The sequence below is a fragment of the Corythoichthys intestinalis genome, chromosome 16 (genome assembly GCF_030265065.1).
Source record: "Corythoichthys intestinalis isolate RoL2023-P3 chromosome 16, ASM3026506v1, whole genome shotgun sequence".
Taxonomy (NCBI): domain Eukaryota; kingdom Metazoa; phylum Chordata; class Actinopteri; order Syngnathiformes; family Syngnathidae; genus Corythoichthys; species Corythoichthys intestinalis.
The window spans coordinates 2,008,295-2,036,085 of NC_080410.1; the positions used below are offsets into that span (position 1 = coordinate 2,008,295).

General features: G+C 38.1%; 1 protein-coding gene across 1 annotated transcript; it reads right to left on the bottom strand.

Annotated features, from left to right (window-relative positions):
- Positions 1 to 3,691: 3,691 nt before the first annotated feature.
- On the bottom strand, positions 3,692 to 24,699 carry atp5mc1 (ATP synthase membrane subunit c locus 1). Its single transcript, XM_057817425.1, has 5 exons — positions 24,551 to 24,699; positions 22,856 to 22,903; positions 20,750 to 20,830; positions 10,620 to 10,798; positions 3,692 to 4,055 (listed from the first exon to the last, which is right to left on the bottom strand). The coding sequence occupies exons 2-5, from the start codon at positions 22,892 to 22,894 to the stop codon at positions 3,941 to 3,943; spliced, it is 414 nt and encodes a 137-aa protein (XP_057673408.1). The 5' UTR covers positions 22,895 to 22,903; positions 24,551 to 24,699; the 3' UTR covers positions 3,692 to 3,940.
- Positions 24,700 to 27,791: the final 3,092 nt, after the last annotated feature.

Below are 27,791 nucleotides of genomic sequence, written 5' to 3' on the forward strand. Positions count from 1 at the left end.
AAGAGTCATGTGACGATTGTTGCTATGTCTCATTGGTGAAACTGGTAGAGCCACTGTGCTGGCAAAATTAAAGTCAAATTTAACATGTAGAAAAAAGAAGGAAAATGTAACGAGTGGTAGCACAGAACAGCGCTTCTTCACAAATCTACTCAAATAAAAGTAAAAAGTATGGCGTTGCAAAACTACTTTTAGAAGCACAGTTTTCTCAAAGTTACTGAAGTAGCCACCTCTGGTAATCGAGGTAGCCAAACCCAATATAACACATTACAATGTATACCATTGTATTGCTTAGATCTCTATCGACATGTCAACATATGGTTTAATGGTGTTTTTTTTTGTTCATCAAAAAATTGTGACACTGTCATTTCTATTGTTCCTTCTGTAGCACCCTTACGGCGATGTACCTGAAATACGGCAGAAAGGAGTGAATAGGGCCTAGTCTTAAATTGGATGGAACTGAAATAACAATAACATACTTGTTTCAAGAGGAAATTTTTGAAACTCTCAAATTGACTGTATTAGGGTGACCATATTTTGATTTCCAAAAAAAGAGGACACTCAGCCCGGCCTCGAGATGCTTGAATTTTACTCCAAGTTCACTCAAAGATGCCTATATCACTTTAATACAGGGTGTTCCAAAACGTATGACCCCATTTCGTAGGCCAATAATTTTGACAATTTTCATTGGAATGACCACAAATTTTCACAGCTTGTGTAGAAACGTTTCAAGTTTTTGTATGTAAAGTTTAGCATCTTTATCTTTTCAGGTTAAGAAATGCCGTTCACGTCAAAAGAAAAGGCATTTTGATAAGGCATTTTGCCGGCAGAGCTCATATTGAACATTTATGAAAAACTGTCATAGAACCAACAAATATTTATACTTTTCTTTGTAAATTTAACCAATAAAAATTTTGGCCTTCAACATAAAGTGTATTTAGTTTCATTAAGATCCATCAAGTAGTTTCCGTGATATGGGCATTTAGAATGGGGTCAACCATTTTGGAACACCCTGTATATTTAAAGTGTGCCTCGTCGGTCTGGATAGAAAAATTCTGTTTCATATGTTTAAAAAAAAAAAATATATATATATATATATATATATATATATATCAATATATTGCCATATAGTCAGGGGTCAAAGTGGCTAGAATTTCTTGCCGGAACTCCCCGACGTGAAGGTCGCCACGGAGCCAGAAATTTTATTTATTTATTTATTTATTTATTCATTCTTTTTTTGGGGGGGGTGGGGGTCAAACCTCTTAAACTACTGAAATGGAAAGAAAGCTGTTTTAGCAGTTATTTCTATAACACATACAAAAACTGATTTTCTTTCAAAATTGTATTTTTTTCAATGATTTGCAAAATAAGAGTTAACAAAAACAGCAATAACCCAAACCTCCATCTAATTTTATTTTCTCTCATTTCCTCACATACTAAATGCCAAATCTCAATTTTAACTACTTAAGAACATAGGATGCATCTTGAAATTGAAGTTATTGTAAACATTCTTTTCTTTTTTCAATAATAAAGATATAAGTAACATTCAGAAAAATAAGTACAAATTACTTATATTATGCAGAGTGAAATAGAATATATTTTGAAGATCGCACAAACGTTGGCTTTTTTAAATCATAAGGAAATGAATAAGTAGCCTAACATAAAACAAATATAAGTCCAAACTGCACATTGACAGCTAGATGTTCAGAACCTCCCCATCAGAGCAAATAAAACTAAATATGATAATAAGCCTCAACTCTTTTTTTGCTCTTAAAGATTTGATCCATTTTATGTTGCATTGCCCTTTTTGTCGCATCAATTCAACAAGTGACAACCTTTTTTTTTTTTTTTTTTTGCTGTTTCAGAAAACATGCACATTTGAACCAATCAGAGCTAACTATCTCTGCTGATCACGTCAGCAAATTGAACGGATGAATGAGTCCAGGCGTTTTGCTTTGCTGCGTGCATTCGCACATTGACGTGACTCATAATCGTCACTCTGATAACTGCAGCAGCTGGGGAAACTTCCATGCCGTCCGTGGAATAAAATAAATAACAAATATTGGTGGAAACTGATAACGCTACACAAGCACTTTATTATGCCTGTTGTTAACACGTGTGTATGTAAATCTGATGTTGGTATATTGTTTTCTGGGAGTTTTCTAGGAGATGAAATGCATGTGTGGCAGCTTAGCATTTTTTCCCCCTTGCGTTTTGACAGTTGTCGTCACATTTTCGGAATCAAAGCACCGTGTACCAGAAAGGCATTCCGGCCCTGAATCTTATACCGGAACTGCGTTCTGGTCCTAAATCTTATTCCAGAACTGCCTTCCAGACCGTTCTGGCCCACTTTCACCCCTGCATATAGTATATATTATACACTATACGGAAATCATTTTTTACTCAACAGGTTACAGGTTACTCAACAGGCTTTATTCTTCCTAAAAAAAAATAAACAATAACGCGAAAAAAAAAAAGATAAAAATATAATTCAGACCCATGGAAATGTAGTCAATACACACACACAGTAGTCTATGTGCCAACTAAAAGTTTTTATAAATTGCAACAGCATAAACGTCTCTTAGAACTACTCCTTATTGTAGTCTGCCTGATCTCTTGCCAAACTGTCAACCCAGTAGATGGCGGTAATGCCCCAATTACAAGGGGTAAACCGCCAACAAAAAACAAGAACTACTCCTTCTCCCTCCTACTATTAGGAGCCATGTCCACGCAGGCAGGCGCTGCCCCCCCAAGCGGCCGGAGGGATTCTATTCAAATTGGTCCCGTGAAAAATCATGAAAACTGGATATTTTCATTAATTCATACAACCCGGCCGGACGCAATGGAGAGGGCGTGAAAAGTGGACTTGTCTGGGTGAAAGAGGACGTTTGGTCACCCTAGACTGCTGGAGAAAAGCTTGGCTGTTGCCATTCAAATACTGTATTTGTAATATAGCAAAGGTAGTAGATTTTAATATTTTACATAAAATACAATCTTTTGCTAAATTTCTTGATATTAATGGTGGGTGCTCTTTCTGTGGAAATAACAAGGAAATGATAATGCATTTGTTCTTTGAATGTGTAAAAACAAAACTTTGGACTGCTTTTGAAAACTCCCCCCCCCCCCATGATTCTAATGGCCCCTATAATTTAAATCTGAAAGACATTGTTTCTACACTTACCCCAGAGATAATGGTTTCTAATATTTAATACATTTTATAATTCTAAGTTTCAAGAACCAAAGTTTGAAAAGCAAACTACATTTTTTTCCAGTCAAAAGTATATACTGAAATCAATAAGACTAACAAGAAATTAAAAAAAAAAAATTGATGAGAATGTTTTCCCTGAAGCCCCTTGTTGAAGTTTCTATAATATATATATATTTTTTGATTACTATTATTTTGCAATGAAAATGGAACAATGTCGAATCCATCTGTTTCAATTTGTTTTGTCAACTGTTTTGTGAAGCAGATGTTTGCATGCAAGTTTGAATTTAAAAAAAATCTTTGTTGTGTGCAACAAATATTTAACAGCAAGAGTTAAATTTCCCCTTCAATAAAAAAAATAAACAAAAAGGAAACACGACAGCGTCTTTAAATTTGAACCATGGGTATTCTGGTTCATCATTAAAACAAGTTACTTCAGGATTCTGAATTAATACTAAACATGACAAATAGGGGGGAAAAAAACCAACATGTTTCCAACCATTTATTTAAGATTTTACAAGTGAAATGGTCTTCCAGAAAAACAGGTGTATGGAACATAAAAATGTATACTGAGATTTTTTTTGGCCTCAACTCTTTAATTTTCGTCTAGTGATTGCAATTGGCCATCAGCATTTTTAGAGTTCCTGTTCTGGGGCATCCCCACTCCCTCTGTCCAACGAACGAAGGTGACTTGTACAGGAGACAGGAAGGGTTATAGGGAACCAAGTGTTTGCAGATTTACATGGCAAACAGAATAAGGAATGCCACCATCAGACAGAAGAGACCCATTGCCTCCGATAGAGCAAATCCCAGGATGGCATAGGAGAAGAGTTGCTGCTTCAGGGAAGGGTTCCTGCAGAAAACAGTCAAGATTTGTGTCAGGTTTAGAATCAACAAAAAATGTTTTGGTTTTTGCCGATATTCGTGTGAGGTTGTGTCCTCTAACTTCTGATGGTACCTCGAGATGCGAAAGCATCGGTACAAGTTTTTCAAAGCTTTTTTTGCTTCATAATCTGAAAAATAACACATTTTCCCCAGGTTATAAGTGGTATTTAAGTTTTTTTTTTTTTTTTTTTTTTTTTTTTTTTTACATTGAACGATAAAAACACTTGTTTCCCATAAAGTTTGGGATTGTGGTCACGACTTTGAAATTGTATTATCCATTTTTCTTTACTTTTGTACTTTCTAATGGTTTATTACTCCTTATTTTATAGACTGTTTGGCCTGAAACACAATGACAATTAACATATATGTTATGCATAACTAGGATGTAAAATGGGAAATTTTGAATTTAACGCTTTAATTTTAGCAAAACCAAACTTTTACCTTTTTAGTCTTTTTCATTTCGTTTGGACCCAAGCAACACAAATACATTCAAAAGCCAGGAACAGAATTTTTTTCCCCCTGTAACATGGTGTAATCATACGAAATATGTGCGGTAATAGATATTTCCCGCTCATAGCAACACAATAACGTGACTGCTGTGTTGTCTATCCAATTCTAATGAGCATACGAGGTGTGAAAATCATGCTCAAATGTTTAATGAACAGTTTCGTTTTCACTCTACCAGTTGGGCAGTGTAAAGTGTACACTCTTTGTATATAATAAGGCTACAACAACTAATCAATTAATAAATTAGTTGCCAACGAAATTGATAATCGATTTTTGCTGGCAGCTATGAGCAGTCCTGCGAGCGCCGACTGCGCCAGTGATAGAACAAGAGAGACAGTTCTCTCCTACACTCAGGTTGGGTTGCTGAATTAAAAATATTACGAAGTGTTGACAGTTAGATTGTCTGTGTTGTTAGATCCAGTGTACTTCCGTCAGAGGTGAGTAAATGAAGCCAACTGTATTGTTTACATTCTTTGTTGAGGAGACGTTACTACTTAGCACGTGGCGCTACGCTGGTTAGCGATAATGCGAATCCAAGTGTCCGTTTGTATTGTTTTGGAGAAGCATATTAGCACTTGAATTATTGTAATAGCAGAGTTGTCTCATTTCTTTTCAGAAAGAAACCACATTTATATACTCTAACAACTTAGTCTCCCTTCAACACAAGCGGTCATTCAAACTGTATGTTGTCATACAAGAGTGTGCTTCGAAATTGGATTTAGATTGTATTTATGAAGAACTGTTTAATAAAGAAAACATTCATTACAGTCTGTCTCATTAGATTGTGTTTAGTTTGTAGGGACGTCCCGATCCGATCACGTGATCGGAAATCGGGCCAATCACGCCATTTTTCACAGGATCGAAATCTGGTGAAAAGGATCAGGTTTTTAATTTAAATAAATTTATCTGCTTCATCCTTGTACAGGCTCTCACTCTCCCTCCTGCTGCTGCTTTTCTTGGTCAGTAGTGCCTTGGAGTTAGCTATTTAAAGCTAACGACGATTTGACAGGTTTCTAGCTTTAATCTTGCCCGAGACGCCTGGTAGCTCCACCATCAAAGGGACCCAACATGTCAATCATTGTTTAGCTTGTTAAACATGTAGCGCTAAATTAGTTAGCGATTATGCTAATCCAAGTGTCCGTTTGTATAGTTTTGGAGAAGCATAGGAGCACTTGAGTTATTGTTAGATTGTAAAGTTGTCTCCTTTCATTTTATAAAGAAACCACACATAAACCCATTCATATAACAGATAAGTCTTTCAAAACTCAAACTGTAAATTGTAATCCAAGAGTTTGCTTTGAAATTGGATTGTATTGACTTTTGTCTTACTTGTGTACTGAAATTTATTACAAACTAACTAGTTTTATTTACTTAAAAGAGTATAGTTGCAGACTACAGTTACGTCAGGAACCATAAAATATTACTTGAAGGAAATAGTCATCCATTTTGTCTTCATCGTTACTTACAACATGCGGATCGGAATAAAATTAAACACTGAAGGTAATTGAAAAAAGGTACATTAATCCAATGAATCCATTAATCCATTTTTTTTTCAACCGGTGTGCCGTGAGAAATTTTCCAATATTGCATTTTTTTTTTTTTTTTAATTTTTTTTTTTCCGTCGTCGGGCGGAGTTGCAGTAGAATGGAAGGAGTAGGTAGAAGGTTTCGCACGTGTGCAGATGAGTGAGAGATTGCTCGTGTCGCGTTCAAGAAATGCTCAAATTTCTAGCCATCAGCCACCTTGCTTTCCGCGACAATGTGGACTCCAGCAAGTCTACTGTACATCATTAAAACAGACTTGTCAAGTGTCGATATACACGAAAGTGTCCTTTCCATTTTATCAATGTGACGACCCACAATCCTCCCCCTGTGTTTTATTCCAACACATTCTTGAGGACAGCAAAGTAGCTGATGGCTGGAAATCCGAGCAGTTCTTGAACGCTACACAAGCAGCTTGCCAAGCAAACTTAAAACTTCATCTCCAAACGAAACACCTGTCGCTTCGAGACAAGTCGATGGACTATTTTCTTGAAAACAGAGAAACAGGCAACTTCTTGAGAAAAACTACAACGGTAAATGAGAAAACCCTCAAAGCATTGTTGCTGAACCCAAAAAGTCGCACACTGACAGAGACAATACTACCTGCCTGCAAAGCCATTGTCAGCAAAGTTCTCGGCCCTAATGTGGTTAAAGACATTGCTATAGTCCCCCTGTCTGATAATTCTGAGCTTTTCAAGCCTAACTGCTATAAAAGATAAAAACAGAGAGAGACAAGAGTTGTTGGAAAGGAGCTTCGTGTGTGTCTTTCTTCAATTCCTGCCAGGATATCGGCTTTTTGTTCATCTAAACAGGCTCAAGCTTCACACTGAGTAAGTATAAATATTGAGATTTTATAATTACAGTGGGGAGAACAAGTATTTGATACACTGCCAATGGGAAAACCCATTGACAGTGTATCAAATACTTGTTCTCCCCACTGTATATATACTGTGCAGAAAGTAATTTTGAAACATTTGGTCTGTGGTGTGCCGCTAGATTTTTCCAATGTAAAAACATGCCGCGAATGTAAAAACATGCCGCGACTCAGAAAAGGTTGAAAAACACTGGATTAATCGTTAGTTGCGGCCCTAGTATTTAACGTCCCGTGGCCCCATGGGTAATCCCATTGCAGGCTAATGGAGTTCTAACTCCATACACCACAACTGCGTTTGACTATAAAAGCAAACAAAAGAAATATAGATGACTATATAAATATACTTGTGCATCATGTCCTCTAAATTTTGGATCATTTAATCATATCGCAATAATTTATTGCCCACTGAAATTTGGTATCGCGACAGGCTTACTTTAACCTACCATCTTCTAAAACGACCCGTTGCTAAGTGGGAAATCGCGGAAGTCAACTGCCCTTGCCGCTCGCTGCAGTCAGCGTAATGCTTGGATTGCACGGGAGCGCTAACTTCAGTGTCTGCTCATTTGACCACGGGCACATCGTCCCACCGGGGAAATCCCCGGTATCCCCTTATGCCAGTCCGCCCTTGATTTACATCATCAACATTCAATGGTATGCTGTGCTAGTCGTGTCGGGACGGCTCTACACAATTCCAAAGGTGTTCATTCATAGGTTCAATGCCTTCAGTAATTATCTATGAAAACAGTCCCGAAGCACCAAGTTGAATGTGTCCCAATACATGAATATGGGAATTTTATGTTCATGAAGGCAGATGTGGAACCAAGGCAGTACCACTACAAAGCAAAAAGAGGTACAATTATGTTCAATTTGACTACAATTCTGTGAGTTGTGTCAGAATAGACATCATTAGCTTCAATGATAAACAGATAAAACTTATTTACTTCAAGTCATACATAGGCGTTTTACCCGAAATGCATAAATTCAAGCGCTACACGGTTTTTGTTCATTTGTTTACAGGTGGAAAACGCTGTCAGGCAAGTGAAGACAACTTTATGTGCTTCACAAGTTCACAACACCACTTACGTTGATGGACATACAGTATATAAGAGTACGTGCTTTCTACCTTGATGGAAGGCTCGATTTTTGCTCCACCTTCGTTAATATTTATCCAATAATTTGATAAATTTTGACTTATTGACCCGTTTTGCACATGCACCAATTGCTTTAAATAAAACATGAAATGGAGTGATGTTGTCCGAAAGCTTATTGCTTATCAATATCCGCAATTAAAAAAATGACATACTATCTGTTTATACATGTGCGATGAGCTCATAATACCACAACTATAATCTAAATAGATGAAAATTACCTTGTAGTATATCCATCTAACAACATAATCCGTGTCAGCCCTTCTGCATTCGGCAACTGTAATATTATTTGTAATTCCGCCTCATTTTGGTCACTCAAGTAGCCGGCTTATCAATCTACACCTCATGTTAACACAGGCTGCACAGATTGTTAGAATTTTGTCCATGAACAATCAACGAAGTGATAACAACAAAATGCAATCTTTTAGGTGAATCCTTTAGGTTAAAAGCACAGCCTTAACTTATTGTTTGGTGCTGGTTTCGATTTAAGGCAGATGGCGAGGTAGATCGACACTGGCGCTTTGAAGTTGGACGTTGTTCAAAACATTCCACTTCCAAGCATATACTAGTCCTTCTCAAAAAATTAGCATATTGTGATAAAGTTCATTATTTTCTGTAATGTACTGATAAACATTAGATTCTCATATTTTAGATTCATTACACACAACTGAAGTAGTTCAAGCCTTTTATTGTTTTAATATTGATGATTTTGGCAAAAAAAAAAACAAAAAAAAAAAACAACTAAAATCCCAATCTCCAAAAATTTGCATATTTCATCCGACCAATACAAAAAAAGTTTTTCAACATAAAAAAAAAAAAAGTCAACCTTCAATTAATTATATCAGCTATGCACTCAATACTTGGTAGGGAATCCTTTTGCAGAAATGACTGCCTTAATGCGGCATGGCATGGTGGCAATCAGCCTGTGGCACTGCTGAGGTGTTATGGAAGCCCAGGATGCTTCGATAACGGCCTTAAGCTCATCCACAGTGTTGGGTCTAGTGTCTCAACTTCTTCACAATATCCCAGATTCTCTATGGGGTTCAGGTCAGGAGAGTTGGCAGGCCAATTGAGCACAGAAATGCCATGGTCAGTAAACCATTTACCAGTGGTTTTGGCACTGTGAGCAGGTGCCAGGTCGTGCTGAAAAATGAAATCTTCATCTCCATAAAGCTTTTCAGCAGATGGAATCATGAAGTGCTCCAAAATCTCCTAAAAGCGAGCTGCATTGACCCTGCCCTTGATATAACACAGTAGACCAACACCAGCAGCTGACATGGCACTCCAGACCATCACTGACTGTGAGTACTTGACACTGGACTTTGGGGGTTTCCTTCTCCCCAGTCTTCCTCCAAACTCTAGCACCTTGATTTCCGAATGACATGCAAAATTTGCTTTCATCTGAAAAAAGTACTTTGGACCAATGAGCAACAGTCCAGTGCTGCTTCTCTGTAGCCCAGGTCAAGCGCTTCTGCCGTTGTTTCAGGTTCAAAAGTGGCTTGACCTGGGGAATGCAGCACCTGTAGCCCGTTTCCAGCACACGCCTGTCCACGGTGGCTCTGGATGTTTCTACTCCAGACTCAGTCCACTGTTTCTGCAGGTCCCCCATGGTCTGGAATCAGCCCTTCTCCAAAATCTTTCTCAGGGTGCCGTCACCTCTTCTGGTTGTGCAGAGTTTCCTGCCACACTTCTTCCTTCCCCAGACCACTGAGGTGCCTTGATACAGCACTCTGGGAACAGCCTATTCGCTCAGGAATTTCTGTGTCTTAGCCTTTTGCTTGAGGGTGTCAATGATGGCTTTCTGGACAGCAGTCAGGTCAGCAGTCTTGCCCATGATGGCAGTTTGGGTAATGAACCAGGCTGGGAGTTTTTAAAAGCCTCCGGAATCTTTCACAGGGGTTTTGAGTTCATTCGTTGATACAGATGATTAGGTTAGTAGCTTCTTTAGAGTACCTTTTCATGATATACTATTTTTTTGCGATAGGGATTTTTGGGTTTTCTTGGCTTTTTTGCCAAAATCATCAATATTAAAACAAACGGCTTGAACTACTTCAGTTGCGTGTAATGAATCTAAAATATATAAAAGTCTAATGTTTATCAGTACATTACAGAAAATAATGAACTTTACCACAATATGCTAATTTTTTTAGAAGGACTAGTATATAGGCGCTTCCAGGAGTTCACACAACCAAGCACGGCAAAGAAAATCCCGCAGTCTCATCTACGTTCTGCTGAATCCATTTTTGGAGATTCCGTGGGTTCCTTTGGTTTGATTTGGCAGTTTAAAAATGTTTACTTCCACCGCAATTCATGATGGTCTGTCTAAACCGGAAGTCCGTAGCAGAAAATGTCTAAAATGGGCCCACCCATGTTTTGCTCAGAAAACTTGTCTATACCGAAGTTTTTAAATGTTTGGAGGGACAAGACGGACAAATAATGTAGATGTATTAAAAAAATATTACCTGGCATAACCAATAATGAGGCTACCAAAGACTGTTCCAATTCCAGCACCAGAACCAGCAACTCCTACTGTGGCAGCACCAGCACCAATGAACTTTGCTGCAGTGTCGATGTCCCGAGAGACCGCACTGGTTTGGAACGAGCGGGTTAGGACTGCTGATTGACCTATTGGCAACAGGGCCTGGAGAGGACAAAATGCAGAAAAAAAGACAAAAACTTTGATTATCAACTAAAACTAGAACATTTTAGGCTAAAATTGTGTAACTCAATAGGCCTCAGAGAAATCAGTAAATCAAATCAAACATTAAACAACAACACAAATGGTTTTCTTTAATTAAATGCCGTCATGCGAGTCACGATTTTTTTTAAACTTCATGAATATGAATGAATGAAAACTGAACCCATATCTGGCAAGTGATATATAAATATTTTAATATATTATTATACTTGAATAATCAAAAGCTGCAGGCCTACTTATTTACATTTAAAAAAATATATAAACATAGACTACAGCTTACTCAAATTTTTTTTTGTGTTTAATGTATTCAGAATTAACAGCATTGGAAAAAGATAAACATAGGACTTTCCCTCCCCTCTGCACCACAAAGTATAATAAAATTAATAAAAACGTTATATGTGTATTACGTTTATAAATGGTTTTTAAGAAATGCAAATGTAACAACAGCGTTTCCCCTACATATGAAATATCGTGGCGCGCCGCCACCCCAAAATAAAAGCCACCACGTCTTGCAAATTATAATCATTATTATTAATATTTTTTTAAAGATTTAGAGATCAATTCTAATTTATAATTTGTATAATTTAACATGTCTAAATGAGTACAAGAAGCTCATTTGTACGCACCATTTGCCTTAAATTATCTGAAACAGCATCTCAAATACAAATTGTTCCTTTACACGCGTTATTTTGAAAAGCGCATCAGTTCTATCCAAAGCTTGCGGCTGGTACGTCGGCTCGGCGCAGAAATGGAAATCGGGAGCAAAATCCACAGAAAGGCATTTGAAGTTAATGAATGTATTTCTGGTTTAAGACTGTGAAAACGACCTCAATATACTGACATTAATTAAAGTGCTTACTACAGGAGAAAAAAAAAAAAAAAAAAAAGTCTTAAATAGGATTATTATGTGAATTAGAATCATATTTTGAGAAGATTCGACTATATACAACAATTTAGCAAAGCGCAGATGACGAGAAATTAAGTCTTTTAATCTGCCGGTTAGCCACGCCTACCATTATAGGGCTCTAGGGTCCCCAACAGGTGAATGACGTCAGCGGAGTCACGATTTCATCTGATTTAGTATGCAGCCTATTGAGGGGGAATTATTCATGAGGAAAATGCGACGAAGAGAGCCGCAAAATTCATCGTTTCAGTCTATCTACTCCAATATTTTTTACAGGATATTCTTTTTATCCAAGTATTTTTCCCAATAGCTAAATAAATGGCTTGATAAGGACCAGTCAGCCCGTTGAGGGGGAATTATTCACAACGAGGAAAACGCGACGAAGAGAGCTGCAAAATGTAATTGTTTCTGTCTCTCTACTTCAGTATTTTTACAGTATATTCTTTTTATCCAAGTATTTTTCCCCGATTGCTAAATAAATGGCATGGTCATGACAAATAACAGTCTTGTGACGACTGGGTTGTCGATTGTCTTCGCCGATCGGCAAACCACCCGGCGGAGAGCAATTTATAGCTCGTTCCCCTGCTACTACGGACAGGAGAGCTCGCCGGGGAAGCAGCTGGACAATGACCGCCAATCAAACCAGCTTACGTCGGAGGAGCGTGTAGCTGCCAAATGGTCAACACAAATATGGCAAAATAATGCTTTACTACACGGCCAAGTTGTAAACAGCGAGAGACTCAGTGAAGGAGGGCGGCTGCAGTTGTTGTGCAGCTAACGTGTATGAGGAGAGCTTTTTACATGCCCATCCATGATCAAAGGTAAGTAGTCCTTTATTTAAAGAAAGTTTGTAGTGTTTACTTTGTAATCACTGTATTCGCGGCTATTTTTAAATTGCAATTTCTGATCGGTCGGAAAATTTGACAGAACACCGGGCACTTGAAGAGGGGAATAAGCAGAGTATAGTTTTCTCCTGGTGGAAGGTTGTGCGACAAGCCGCCGGTTGTCGGCCGAGGGGACAAGGAGCATGTCACAAAATGCAAGCCCCCTACATATTAAAATGATCCCAGTATTTGACATAATACAAAACGCGATGTTTACTCACTTCCTTCTAAGTCCCATGGTCCCACAGTAGTAGGGCTTGTTTTGGCCAATATCCACCAGTGAATGGGAACCTTTTGAAACCCCAAAAAGGCGCACACTCCTCTCCCTCGTAGAGCAAGCTTTTTTTGCAGCCGTTTGGCTGGCATGATGCGAAAAATAAACGTATTAATCCGCAAAATCAGTTGAATCCTTAGTCCTTCTCATACAACAGTACGGCTGTATAGTGAAGAGGATTCCTTCCTCCGTACACGTCACAGCGCTCCCTTTCTCAACTCGAGACTGTTGCCGTAAGTCACTCATTTTCATGGCGCGGGATTCAAAGAAACTAAATAAATATAGCGATCGCTTCCACTCACATCCAAGCGGTCCATTTCTTTCAGGAGCATAAAATACCCCGTGTATTATGAAAGAAACAGGCTTTTTCATGTCACAGGCACTTTAACGTAACGTTTAAGTTCTTTATGGGGTGTTTTTTACCTTAATTGTCGCGTCCTGCTCCTAGCATAGCATTTGTTTGGCGCTGACATCACTCGTTATTTCAGAAGAGTATTTTGAAGTACAGTATTTTGGAAAGAGAAAAGTTCCTGAGGACGAGGGTCCACTAACGAAATGACCATAACTGTTATGACGATCTAGACGGTCACGTTCCGAAATATTTAATTAGCGTCTAAGGCCAATTAAATATTTCAGAATGTAGGGCTCATGCTCCCAGGTGCTCTTCAGTTGCAAAGTTATTAGCTCTCACGTTCTGAGGAGTAGAAATAACCAAATGGTTATGGCAAGCGTTGTTTTACTGTTGAGAGTTTTCAAAAATTGAATGAGACGAGATCGCACATGGAGACGCAGATCAGGAAGGCGCACGGTCCAGGGTAGGAGAAGTTAAAAAAAGCAAACAGAAAATCTAGCTGGGACCCAACATGGACAAAAATGGCAAAGTTCAAGCCGTGGTTGTACCACAAAAATCAAAGAGTGTTTAGAATCGTGCACTTTTTAGTTTTAATAATCATAATTGTATTATTTTACCTTAAATTGTGAGGTTGAAAAAGGTTCATTGTCAATAACCTGCCATATTCCATATTCAACAAAAAATTACAAAACACATGGCGTATTTGCATTTAAAGAAGTATTTTTCATCTCATCTTCGTCAAATCAAGTGTTCCCAGGCAGGATTCAAACTTTGCAAATAGAACTTAGTTATGGTTATTGGAAAAAAAATAAATGTTGTTAAAAAAAAAATCTTATTTGTCATGATATGAAACAAATTCGCCGCGGCACAATATGATAGCGTTGGCAGCCCACCACCAAAGCTTCAAAAAAATCCTAGTGGAAACCCTGAATGATGATATATATAAATATAAAAGAAAACTGATTTGTACATGTATGCATGCACGTATCTTAACATTTTTAAATTAAAAATACTGTATTTTTTTCTTTTAAATTGAAAAAATCCGCAATGGACTGAGGGCACGAAGTAGCGAGGCGTCACTGTATATTCGTAGTGGATATATGGAACAATCAATCTGGCATGCCAGGTTAATTGGAGCTCATATTCAATTCTTTTGTATTACCATTATATCATTATATTAGTATTGTATTATTTATTTGTATTTTGTAAATGGTACACAGGTTTTACCTTCTGCCCTCTAACAGACAAAACAATTCATTGTTACGCCAGCAATATGCAAGTGGCAGGCAGAGCTAGGTCAAATAATATTTGTCAGAAACATTTTCAAGCAATTTAAGTGAAAATGGCAATGATAGTAATGATAATTCTGTCGCAATATGCAATAAGTCAATTGCAGGGTTTACCCTACCTATAAAAGATTGTAGCGCACTGCCACACTTTTCCATAACTTCAGTTGGAGTTCTCTTATTTTTCACAGAATGTTTATTTTATTTGGCAAACGTTGTTACATTATTAAAGCATCCAGTGGGGCATCACAAGAATTAGCCAAAATATGATAAGTGCCCGACCGCATATATTGGTATCGGATTGCCATCGTATTTTTTGAGCCGGAAAATCTGTTTAAAAGTCATTATCAGACAACTATTTACAAAAAAAACCCCCAAAGTTTGGTGGGTACTTTTTTTTTTGTCATATCTGTTTGGCGTGCCTGTTCAAGTACTACACATGCACACAAATTGGCAGTCTGACACGTGCTGAGCAAACTGACCCGCATGCGCAGAGGCATCAAAACAAATAAGTACGCATTGTGCGTGCATGACGCACGGACATAAGCCTTATGTGTGTGTGTGTGTGTCAGTTTGCCCCAACTCGGCCATGTAAGCAATACCGAAATATTGCTCATTTGACGCACTGTAAGAAACTGAGCATTAACAGGCTTATCCTTTACTTAATTTCATTTTTTTAAGACTATGGTCAAGCCCGCCTCCTGCAAAGTAAAAGCCAAGTTCAAGCTAGGCGCTACTGAACAGCCACATCGCTGCAGTCTTGCCTGCTTGCTCTTTGCTGCATGAATTCCAGTTCAGACCCCGAACACATTTTGGAAAAATTTGGCCCAGATCGGATTTAAACCACATATGAAAGTGACCCAGATCGTATTTGAAATGGTCCACTATTATGAGACTTTTCCCATCTAGACCGTCAAGTTAATGCCTCACTTGAGTGGGGAAAAACATGAAAAAAAATGGATTCGTGCATTGGGAACTGTGGTATAAACCTAGCCTAATTGGCAGAGAACAAAAACTGCCGTTGGTTTCGCACCCATTTCATATTCTACACTAAGCTAGTTTTTAAAACTACGTCATGCATTGTGATTTTTCAAAAATATTTTCAATGTAGTTTGTGTTTTATTTAATAACAAACCTTTTTCCATTTGCATTGGTGGTTTATTAGGATATAGCGTCACTACATTAGTGGTCAAATTGAGGTGTTTTTGTTTTTTTACAAAATCATCGAACATCAGCAATAATTTATGAGACAATATATAGCACACACAAATTTGTCATCGCGACAGGCCTACTCCTGAACTCTTACAGCACACTGGTGTGTCAGAGCACCTTGGTTGTGAACCACAGCACTCCAACAGTTACTGATGGAATATATTTGACTTAAAGCAGTAATGTGAAGTAATTTCATAACATGCCAAATAGGGTCACAATTAAAGTAATTAAACATTGTCCAACAAATAAAGCATGAAAAAATAATTTATATGTTGTATATTTGACAAAATAATCGCATTTCCGAAGTTCGAGCCTGAAAGGGGACGAACCCGAAAGTGATACGTCACACCGGGACAGCGATGGCAGCTCCATACATACAGCCGCCATACAAAGCCCTTCAAACAATGATTCAAACAGCGATATAAGCGATGGATCTCCTCCCTTGCGCTCGATCTAAGTTTTTGAAGAGTTGGAGGAAAAAGAAGAGGTTGGAATTTTATCTTGGACCTAACATGTATTAGCCAGACGCGAATCAGGATGCAAACAATGTGCCTAGACTACCTGACAAGGAATGGATACAAGACCCATCGAGATTACAAGATTGGTAAGAAATAGGCTGTTATCATTTTCATGATTTGAAGATGCAGGCATTTGCACATAATTTTATGTTTTTGTCTATCTGATGACATTGTTAAAAAAAAAAAAAAAATCAGACTTCATCTTCATTTTGGCAGATCCGGCAGCTCTCGTGCATATAAAATAATAATATAAAAACGTTGGGGGGAAAGAAGGAGATCAGTCTTGATGGCTTTCTCCACTTTATTGTGGCAACAATAAGAAAACAAAATAATAGCGGACTGCCGCCACATTCGACCGTGAAGTTTTGCTTCTCGCTGATCTCCTCCTCGCCTCCTACTACTCCAGCGTCTCTTCAACGGATCGTGCATAGTGTCTTGTTATGAGCTTTTTGTTTACAAATGTATCGAACACACGATGTGCTGAAAACTTTGTTTCTTTATTAACACATGGAGCTAACAGTACAACACAGCTCTGGGCTCTCGGGAGGAAGTGGCGTCTAATGGCGTGAGGAAATGTAGTTTTTTCACACAAGCGAACAGATTACAAAGCACCACTTCAGTGTTGTCCCGAGACTACATTTCCCATGATTCACTGCGTGACCTGCGCTGCCAGACATTAAAACCCTTTAAGGTCTGGGCCTATTTTGTCTGATTTTGCATGCCTTTGAAGTTGCCTTTATATTTCAAAGATAGAATTGTTTACGATGGCCTGGTTTGGTCCCTTTTTTTGTGATACCTTGAACTTCATGTCCAAACTGTTGTTGTTTCCTTCACTGACCAATTATAAATCATGAATTTGGGCCCAAAAAAGACCAACAATTCCAAAATCGTTTTGTCAAAATTTTTAATATTGATGTCCAATTGACAACCAAACATGTGTAACGAACCGTTTTGAAACTTTGTAATATTTATTCAACATGTTAGGATGAACATTCAACCAAAAAAATTTAGAATAAATAGTCTTATATTTGACAATTCAACATAAACAACAGGTATAGCCATAGGCGTTTTTTGCCTTTATACATGCTCTAGTCAAAACCGGTTATGTACAGCAGACCAAACAGTGAAGAACAGTGAAAAAATATATACCATCTAACACAAAAAGTGTTTAGAGGCCATCTCTTTATGAGTTTAGGTATTGCGGCCCATCACCTGATGAAAACTATGTACACACAATCAAGCTTCTTGAACACACATTTATATACACAAATTGAGAAGACTGATTGTGGGGAAAAAAAATATATATATAACATTGGCGAAAAAAAAAGTATTTTCAAAAATATTTACAATAAACAAGTTAAATTTTTTTCAGGCATGCCACTCCGAAAAGCAGTTTCGTCCTGGGACACAGGGCTACATCACACAGCCCACACTTCCATGGGGTGTCGGTCCTCTTTCCACCCTTCCATTTTCATTTCACTTTACTTTCATTGTCACTATAAATGTACATGAAAAAAAGTTAGTATTTTTGAAAATAATAAAGTATAAAATAAAAATATATACAGCAATAAATAATAATGGAAATCTATATGTATGACAATAGAAAGAATACCATAGCTGAATATGTGCTACATCCCTAATCTTCATATAGAAAGAACACCACCACAAATGATAAATTCCTGCCTGGGATACACACAGTGCACGTACAACTTTGATCCGATATGCACATTTTATTATTATATACACAAACACACACTTATATTGCATCAAAATTAACTTTTGCTTGCAATATCAAATGAAACTTTTTCAGCATTAAAAAAAAAAAAAGTGAGTTGGCTTACCTCTGCTCGTCGATGGAGTCACCCACGTGTTCAAATCCGTCACTATCTTCACTCGAGGACTCTTCCGAAGAAGACGATGACGACGAATTCGGACCATCCTTTTCCTCAAGTTGATCAAAAAGCACAATTGCTTGCGCTAAATTTAGTTTTCCGTTGATTCTCAAAGTCACACAAAGTCGCTGCTCGATCCAAACGGCCGTCGCTCGCCATCTCGCTGCTTCAGAACACTCCTCCCTCTCGTTCGGTGGAACCTCGCACGGCAGTTATATTTATTTAAAAAAAACGCATTTTGTGCTTCCACTGTGACTTCGAAAGGGTGCGTTTGTGTTTTTTTCATGGCGCTTCCGTTTTGAAAAGGGACAAGAAATGATGGAAATATAGACATAAACAAATGATCCATGCAGCGTTTTAATGTTTTTTTGAAAGGACAATAAAACTATAAAACTTAAATGACAATATCTCACGTTTTAGTTGGTCGATTGACTTCAAATAATAACGAGAGTGAACCGGAACTTCCGCACTTTAAAACGAGACCAACCAACGGCATGTGGGTGATGTAATTAAAACGTGAGGGCGCTTCAAAGACGACGTGCGCTGAGGACGCGCCGGCGCGTCCTTCGACTCTCTGAAGCTGTGCAAAAATCAGCAGGGACTCAATTGCATTTTTGAGTGGGAATGGAAATGTCATCAGTCATTCTAAACTGTGATTATTCTTACGTATAAGAGAGCAATTTGCTTACCCAGCCAGTGAACGTATGGGACGACTGTATGGGTCGCTCCATGAAAAACACCTACAAGTGTCCATGATGTCATGGGAATATTATTGCCAGCTATTAATCATGTACAGTACATAAAATTGGTACTTAAACATTAGTGTTTCTTCTTTTCGCCTTTTCTCTTCAGGGCTCGCCACAGGGAGTCAGTGAATCAACCCTACACCCAAACCCAAACCAAACCTTACCCTGTCCACTGTATCCTCTGCTCTCACACAAACTACTTTCATGTCCTCTTTAACTACATCCATAAACTTCCTCTTGATCGTTGTCTAGACCTCCTGCCAGGCATATGGAAATGCAGCATCCTTTTGCCAATACTGTATACTATACTCACCATCTCTCCTCTGGACATACCACAAGCATCTCAGTCTGACCTCTCTGACAATATCTCCAAATCCCTTAACATGCGCTGTTCCTCTAATATGCTCATTCCTGATCCTATCCATTTTGGTCACTCTTAAAGAACCTCAGCATCTTCATCTCTGCCACCTCCAGCTCTACCTCCTGTCTTTTCCTCAGTGGTGCTGTCTCCTGACCAAACAACATTGCTGGTCTCACCAGTTATATAAACCTTTAATTTCATTTTAGCTGAAACCGTTCTATTACACCTGACATTTTTCTCCACCCGTTTCAGCCTGCCTACACACGCTTCTTCACTTCTTTTCCCCACACTCTCCATTGTTCTGGACTGTTGAGCCTAAACTCTTAAACTCTTCTTGGTCTCTTCTCCCAGTAGCCTCACTCTTCTGATTGGGTCCCTCTCACTTACACAGAGATACTCCATCTAGCTACTACTAACCATCATTCCCCTCCTTTCCAGGGCAAACCTCCAGACCTATAGTTTGTCCTCCACCCCTTCCCTGCTCACACTACAGATCAATCGATTAACAAAAACCTTCGAATCAAATTTTGCTGCTTTGAGTAATGTTTAATGAGAGTGGTGTCGAAATGTTTTTTTTTTTGTTTTGTTTTGTTTTTTAAAGCGTTTCCATTTAGTTTTATTGATTTGGGTGGAGACAGCCCTCTAGTGGCAACAGTAAATGTAAGCTAACTCATTTAAAATTGCTGGATCCAGCTGCTCCCTGTTAAGACCAACATAAGCATGTTTTATTTAAATTTAGTTTATAGGTATAGTTAGCTGTTTTTTTGTGGGAATATGTGTTTGAATGATTTTTTACACACATTGTGAAAATAGGTAGCATTTTATAGCATTTAAGCTAGCGGACTTTTGCTATGCATGTTGGCCAATTGTTGTTTTGTTGTACCAAGATCCTCAATTCTTTATTTTTTTTTTAAATAACATTTGAGTTTAAGCTCAGGTATTTTAATGTATTTTAAAATGAAAGTCCAATACCGCATAGTTTGAAAAAACAATCGGGAATTGTATTTTATATTCGCATTTAATGCTCTTTTGAATGTCTTAGCAAGCCTTTGTTTTACATCTCCTAAAATTTATTCTGCAACGCGTTAAATGTTTCTAATCCGATCACTCGATTATTTGAACTAACTAGGTGAGAAATTTGAGTACTAAATTAATTGATAAAAACTACCTGAAAGCACACGGTAGTACTTAGGGTGTCAAATTCGCCATTGGTAGGACATTCCGCCACTGTGGATATGAATGGTATTGACAAGGAACATTTGTCACGACAAATTCTTAAGAACAATATTTTTTGTTGGTACAAACCTGGTAAATTCAAATTTGTTGTTAGCAAACATTTGGGTGAACTTGACCAAAGAGGGCAAGCTGAGGAGTGCCACAGGCAGGCACAAAATATTTAGGGCCAGAACACCATATGAAATATGAAGATTTACCAAATGGGTGCATATGGATTACCAATTCTTACCTGTTGCTCCACTGAGGCTTCAGGTCTGTTAAAAACGGAGGCAGAAACTGGCCGAGCAAGGATTCTGGACCCCCCACGCAACTTCATCACATATAAAACAAACACAAGTCACACGTAGCATAGACATTTCATTAAAAGCACATCATAGTTTAGTCACTATAATGTATTAAAAACATTCCTCAACTTAATGTATGGAGTGAATCTGAATACATTTAAAAAGCAATGCAAACAGTGGCAACTAATGCAGAAATAAAACATTTTAATATTACAGAGATCCCTCACGGCTCAACTTTTATGTCTCACAGTCGAGGTTGACCGATATGGGATTTTCAAATGCCGATGCCAATACAGATATCTATTTTTAAAAAAAATAAAAATAATAATTATCAGCCGATTTCCAAATATTCAAATCCAATTTTGTAAGCTGATATACACCATTTTTCGGCCCGCCGATATATCGGTCGACCTCTATAAAGGAGTTCTAAAAACATTTATGTACACTTTATTTAACTCTACGTATATATGTACACTTAAGCACACACTTGCGTATGTTATGAGAATGAATAAAGAGCATGTATTATTTATATATGCATGTTATTTATATTATTAATATTTTATTTACATGTTTCAAACTATTTAATGCTCTAATACATGCATTTTTAGGGTTTGATACACACTCATTGATTTATACAGTTTATATGCACAAAAAAATGGATGTTAGAAATGGGGGGATGACACTACTTTGTTTTTCCACTTTACTCAGGCAGTTCTGGTCACCATTAACAGCAGCAATAAGTGAAGGATCACTGTATATTAAACTGCATTTTTTTTTCAAAAGGTATATAAAGGATGGATCACTAACATTCAAATAAAGCATATAGAACCAACATTTTACTCGGGGTTGCCTTTCGGCAGTGGTGGAATGTAACAAAATAAAAGTACTTCGTTACTGTACTTAAGTAAAATACAGATACACAAAAATGTATTCGAGTACAAATATGAAGTACTTTTTACTCCTCTATTCAAATGGTCGCCTCCGTTACACGTTACTTTTGTTTGTGTTATTTTTTCCTCATTGTAAATTGATAGTTTCATTTTCATGCAGCAACACGAGTACAAGCAAGATTAGGCAGGTGAAAATGATTTAAAAAAACAAACAAAACACCACACTCTTGTACACGAAAGACAGTATGCACCTAATAGTTGCTTGCAATTCCCCATTGAACTAAATTTTGGAGTTTTTGAGCTTGTTAAGGTTTCGTTTACAGTGGAGTCAATGAATTTTGTGGTTCTTTGAACATTGTAGTCCTGCAACGATTAATCGATTAACTCAAGTAATTCGATTAGAAAAACTATTCGAATTAAGTTTTGCTGCTTCGAGTATTCGTTTAATTAAAGTGGCGTAGAAATGGTTTGTTGTGAAAGTGTTTGCATTTAGTTTTATTGATTTGGGTGGATACACTGCACTCTAGTAGCAACAGTGAATATGACATAACTCATTCCAAGTGGCTGAATCCAACTGCTCCCTGTTAAGACCAACATAGGCGAAGTTTTTGTTTGAGCTAATGTTTATTTGATGTATTCGTAATTTAGTTTAAGGGTATACTTAGCTATTTTTTGTGGGAATATGTTTAAACCATTTGTTAAGAGCACTAAAAAAATTTTTTTTTTTAAACTTTAGCATGTTATAGCATTTAAGCTAGCGGACTTTTGCTATACAAGTTGGTCAGTAATTGTTATTTTGCTGTACTTAGATCCTCATTTATTTATTTATTTTTATACCGTTTAAGGCTCATCTCACGTATTTTCATTTTTTATGTTCCTTATCCGATTACTTGATTATTCGAACCAACTAGTTCATCAATTAATCGACTACCAAAATAATCTATAGCTGCAGCCCTAGAATATTGACTCAGATCTCTGTATGTATATGTAATATTTGTATATTACATTTTTGCATCGGGAGAAAATACTTTTTACTTGTAAATTTTAAAGAAAGTACTTTTACTAGAGTACATTATTTTCTTAGATACAAAAAAACAGTACTTCATCCACCACTGCCTTTTAGTTACAAAAAACACAGCCAAATTGTTGATGTCAACGTACCACAGCAGAAGAAGTGACAAACTTAGCACAGGAATACATGGCTGGAACCTGAAATTGACAATGTATAGAAGTTCAGTTTAAAGTCAGTTACAAGGTAGGGTCCCAAAGTACTACAGCATTGTTTGTCCAAAAGCAAATAAGTAAGTATCTGTATCAAAGTATCTTAAGTATCAGAAGTATCTGAACCTTTCTGCATAAAATCACCATCAAATGTTATCTGATCCTTGTCAAAATCCTACAGATGAAAAAAACTGTCAGCTTTACTAAAACCACCCAAACATTTACAGGTTTTTATATTTTAATGAGCCAAGTCAAAGTCCAGACTTCAACCCCATTGAGATGCTGTGGCATGACCTAAAGACAGCGATTCATGCCAGGCATCCCAGGAATCTGACTGAACTATAGCAGTTTTGTAGAGAAGAATGGACCAAGATTAGCCCTGATCAATGTGCTAGACTGATCTGCAGCTACAGGAAGTGTCCGGTTGAAGTTATTGCTGCCACAAAATATTAAATGTGATGGTTCACTTACTTACCCCCCCCCCCCCCCTGTCATTGTTTGCATGCCATCCTCATTAAAATATGAAAATCGGTACATGTTTGGGTGGTTTTATTTAAATCAGACACTGTATTTTCATCTGTGTGATTGTGACAAAGATTGAATCACATTTGATTGTGATTTTATGCAGAAATGTGAGAAATTCCAAAAGATTCAGATACTTTTTCATACTTCTGTACACGCATGACTGGATGAACATAAATTGGTTTGCAGTTATGCGTTGGAACAACACTGAAAACTAATATTTTCAATTATGTTATATATTACAAGTACCTAAATTATTAAAAGTATAAACATACTACAAAACACTAATGTTTAATTCAACAGTCAAAATCATGGAGCACGTGGAGATTGACCATCAGCTGTCAACGAATGAAACTGGTTAAAACGGCGATATCTACCCTAGCTGACAGGCGCCATTACCTGAATGCTGGAGTACATTGGCGCGTAATATGTCACCTGGCTCCCTGGTTGGAATACTAGGCGTAAATATTATATCCGAAACCCTGATCCCATATTTATCAGAACACGCAGCTGGACTTTACACGAGATCACTTGGTCGCCCTGGCGTAGGAGCGGGGCACACCGCTGGAGCTAGCCAATGCTAACACGTTGCTAAGCTAACCACTATATCTGAAGGTCAAAATGAGTTACAAACGACCGAACACAGCCTCGAAAGCGGGGACAGCGCAAACTCATAAAAACTAAATTTTCCGTGAAATGCAATTTGGCTAAGGTGACAATGAAAGTTGTTTCACTTGAAATAGCAGCCTCTTTGCAAGATGTTACTAAATGAGTGCAAGAAAGGCCCGCAGAAGGAGATATTTTGCGTTCAAGTGACAATCTTCGCAAGAAAAAAAAAAAAAAAAAAAAAAAGACCGCACCTTGATGGGAGACAAGAAAACCTGCGTGCAAAGTGGTGAACTAACGATCCAACTCTTAGCATGGTAAACCAAATAACTGATACGCGAATCAGCTGACATCCATTGCTGCTAAGTCTGCGAATGGCCGACATAGCTTTAGTGCTCCACGGTGAACTGCAGCTCGGGCGCAATTCCTGGCAGCTCACATTGGAGTCATAATGCCACATGCATTAAAACGAGCACACAAGAAGGAGGAATATAAAAGCTAGATTACCGGTTAGTTACGGCTTCGGGATGGTCCGGGGGATGGCGTCTGAAGCACTCAGTGGTAGTCTATTAACGTAGGACGCAAAAGACCCTCACCTTGTCATTTATAAGAAATGCTTGTATGTCCTAATCGCCCATTGGACAGAGACAACCTCAGCCGTGGAAGGAATGATAACGTCATCACCTAACTTCCGTTATGGAAGCCAATTGGAGAGCTCTTGTTACATTTGGTAAGATTTTTATTGGTCAAACTCCGTGTAGGTGGAACCAGTTGAAGCATGTGAGTTACAATTTATATTATTGGGCAGAATAGCCGGTTGACAAGGGCGACCTTTCAAACATATCCAGTGTCCTATTCGGCGATTGGATAGTCCTTAGGAAGTACGACCCGATATCACATATGAAAAGCAAAGATGTTAGGTGTTTTCTGTAAATCAACAGGCATGGGCGTCGTCACTTGCCGGCCATTTTGCGTCAGAGCTATTTGACAGAGCCAACACGTCTTTTCTCTATGGAGGTAGATTTGTGTCTTTATTATTCAATCAAAAAAAAGTTTCTTCAGTCACATTTGGATTCAGGTCTGAACTTTGACTTGGCCATTCTAACACCTGGATACGTTTATTTTTGAACCATTCCATTGTAGATTTGGCTTTATGTTTTGGATCATTGTCCTGTTGGAAGATAAATCTCCGTCCCAGTCTCAGGTCTTGTGCAGATACCAACAGGTTTTCTTCCAGAATGTTCCTGTATTTGGCTGCATCCATCTTCCCATCAATTTTAACCATCTTCCCTGTCCCTGCTGAAGAAAAGCAGGCCCAAACCATGATGCTGCCACCACCATGTTTGACAGTGGGGATGGTGTGTTTAGGGCAGGGGTTTTCAACCCAGTCCTCAAGGCACACTGTGGGTCCTGGTTTTTGTTCCAGCCGATCCAGCAGAGACAGTTGAACCAATGAGGCTTCTGCTAAAACAAGCCACACCTGACTGCAATCAACTGATTGCACTTGTAAAACACCAGATTGGGGAAAAAGTGTTGTCATCTTGTTTGGTAAGAATGAAATCCTGCACCCACAGTGTGCCTTAGTGGAATAGGTTGGGGACCCCTGGTTTAGGGTGATGAGCTGTGTTGCTTTTACACCAAACATATCGTTTTGCATTGTGGCCAAAAAGTTCAATTTTGGTTTCATCTGACCACAGCACCTTCTTCCACATGTTTGGTGTGTCTCCCAGGTGGCTTGTGGCAAACTTTAAACGAGACTTTTTATGGATATCTTTGAGAAATGGCTTTCTTCTTGCCACTCTTCCATAAAGGCCAGATTTGTGCAGTGTACGACTGATTGTTGTCCTATGGACAGACTCTCCCACCTCAGCTGTAGATCTCTGCAGTTCATCCAGAGTGATCATGAGCCTCTTGGCTGCATCTCTGATCAGTTTTCTCCTTGTTTGAGAAGAAAGTTTGGAAGGACGGCCGGGTCTTGGTAGATTTGCAGTGGTCTGATGCTCCTTCCATTTCAATATGATGGCTTGCACAGTGCTCCTTGAGATGTTTAAAGCTTGGGAAATCTTTTTGTATCCAAATCCGGCTTTAAACTTCTCCACAACAGTATTTCGGACCTGCCTGGTGTGTTCCTTGGTTTTCATAATGCTCTCTGCACTTTAAACAGAACCCTGAGACTATCCCAGAGCAGGTGCATTTATACGGAGACTTGATTACACACAGGTGGATTCTATTTATCATCATCGGTCATTTAGGACAACATTGGATCATTCAGAGATCCTCACTGAACTTCTGGAGTGAGTTTGCTGCACTGAAAGTAAAGGGGCCGAATAATATTGCACGCCCCACTTTTCAGTTTTTCATTTGTTAAAAAAGTTTAAATTATCCAATAAATGTTGTTCCACTTCACGATTGTGTCCCACTTGTTGTTGATTCTTGACAAAAAAATTAAATTTCATATCTTTATGTTTGAAGCCTGAAATGTGGCGAAAGGTTGCAAGATTCAAGGGGGCCGAATACTTTTGCAAGGCACTGTATATATATATATATATATATATATATATATATATATATATATATATATATATATATATATATATATATATATATATATACACATATATATATATAGGAATAACCTGAATCAGTCCTATTTAATTTAAAACTATAGAATTCGTCCTTTCGGTAATGAGCCTCTTTGGAGGTGCCTTTAAAAAAAAATAAAAAAAAAGAAAGAAAATTAAAATTTTTTTAAAAAATTTGTCTCGATATACCATGTAAAACTGCTGAACATACACGAGGTATTTTGCTTTGAACTATGCTATGCATGCTATTGAACTATTGCTATGAACTGTTATTATTACACTATAACACATTACATTACCGTATTAGGCCAAAAAATAAAACAATCATGAAATCCTACTGGAAAAATATGGAGAAGTGATGCGTCAGCTGTCCAGTCCCAAGAGCATCATTGCCCTCTAGTGTCTAGTGCGCACACATTCATGAATGACCATATTTTCTACCGACAAAACGATCCAATCTCCAGTTTTCCGTGTTCTACCGGTACCAAATAAACTCTATAAGAAATTATTTATTTTTTACGGTGTGTTAGTTATTGACCTGCGTGGTCAAAGGATTAAGAGTACAAAGCAGAACATTTTGTGCAGTAATAAAAGTGCAAACACCTGGAGGTGGAGCTCGAAGGCGAGCGTCTGGTGGTGGCTTATAATATGATCCGCATTGCCAGTAAATTGGATTCGTTTCCAGTGAGGGTTGGACTCCGCCAAGGTTGCCCTTTGTCACCGATTCTGTTCATAACTTTTATGGACAGAATTTCTAGGCGCAGCCGAAGCGTTCAGGTGGTCCGGTTGTCTCAGCATTACATTTCTGCTTTTAGAAGATAATATAGTGCTGTTGGCTTCATCAAGTCGTGATCAAGCCAGCCTTATTGTCATCTTCTTCATATGCACAGGTCATACAAAGAAAACGAAATTGCGCTTCTCTCCCTATCCCTTTGAAAGACACCATAACACAGCTCTAAAATAAGTGAGACATACATACAGTACATTGGAACACAAACAAGGCTGGTAAAAATAATAAGTGTTCTTCACTGCAGTCGAGTGTGAAGCGGTTGGGATGAAAATCAGAGCCTTCAAATGCGAGACAATGACCTTCAGTTGGAAAAGGGTGGCGTGCCCTCTCCGGGTCGGTGATGAGATCCTTCTCCAAGTGGAGGAGTTCAAGTATC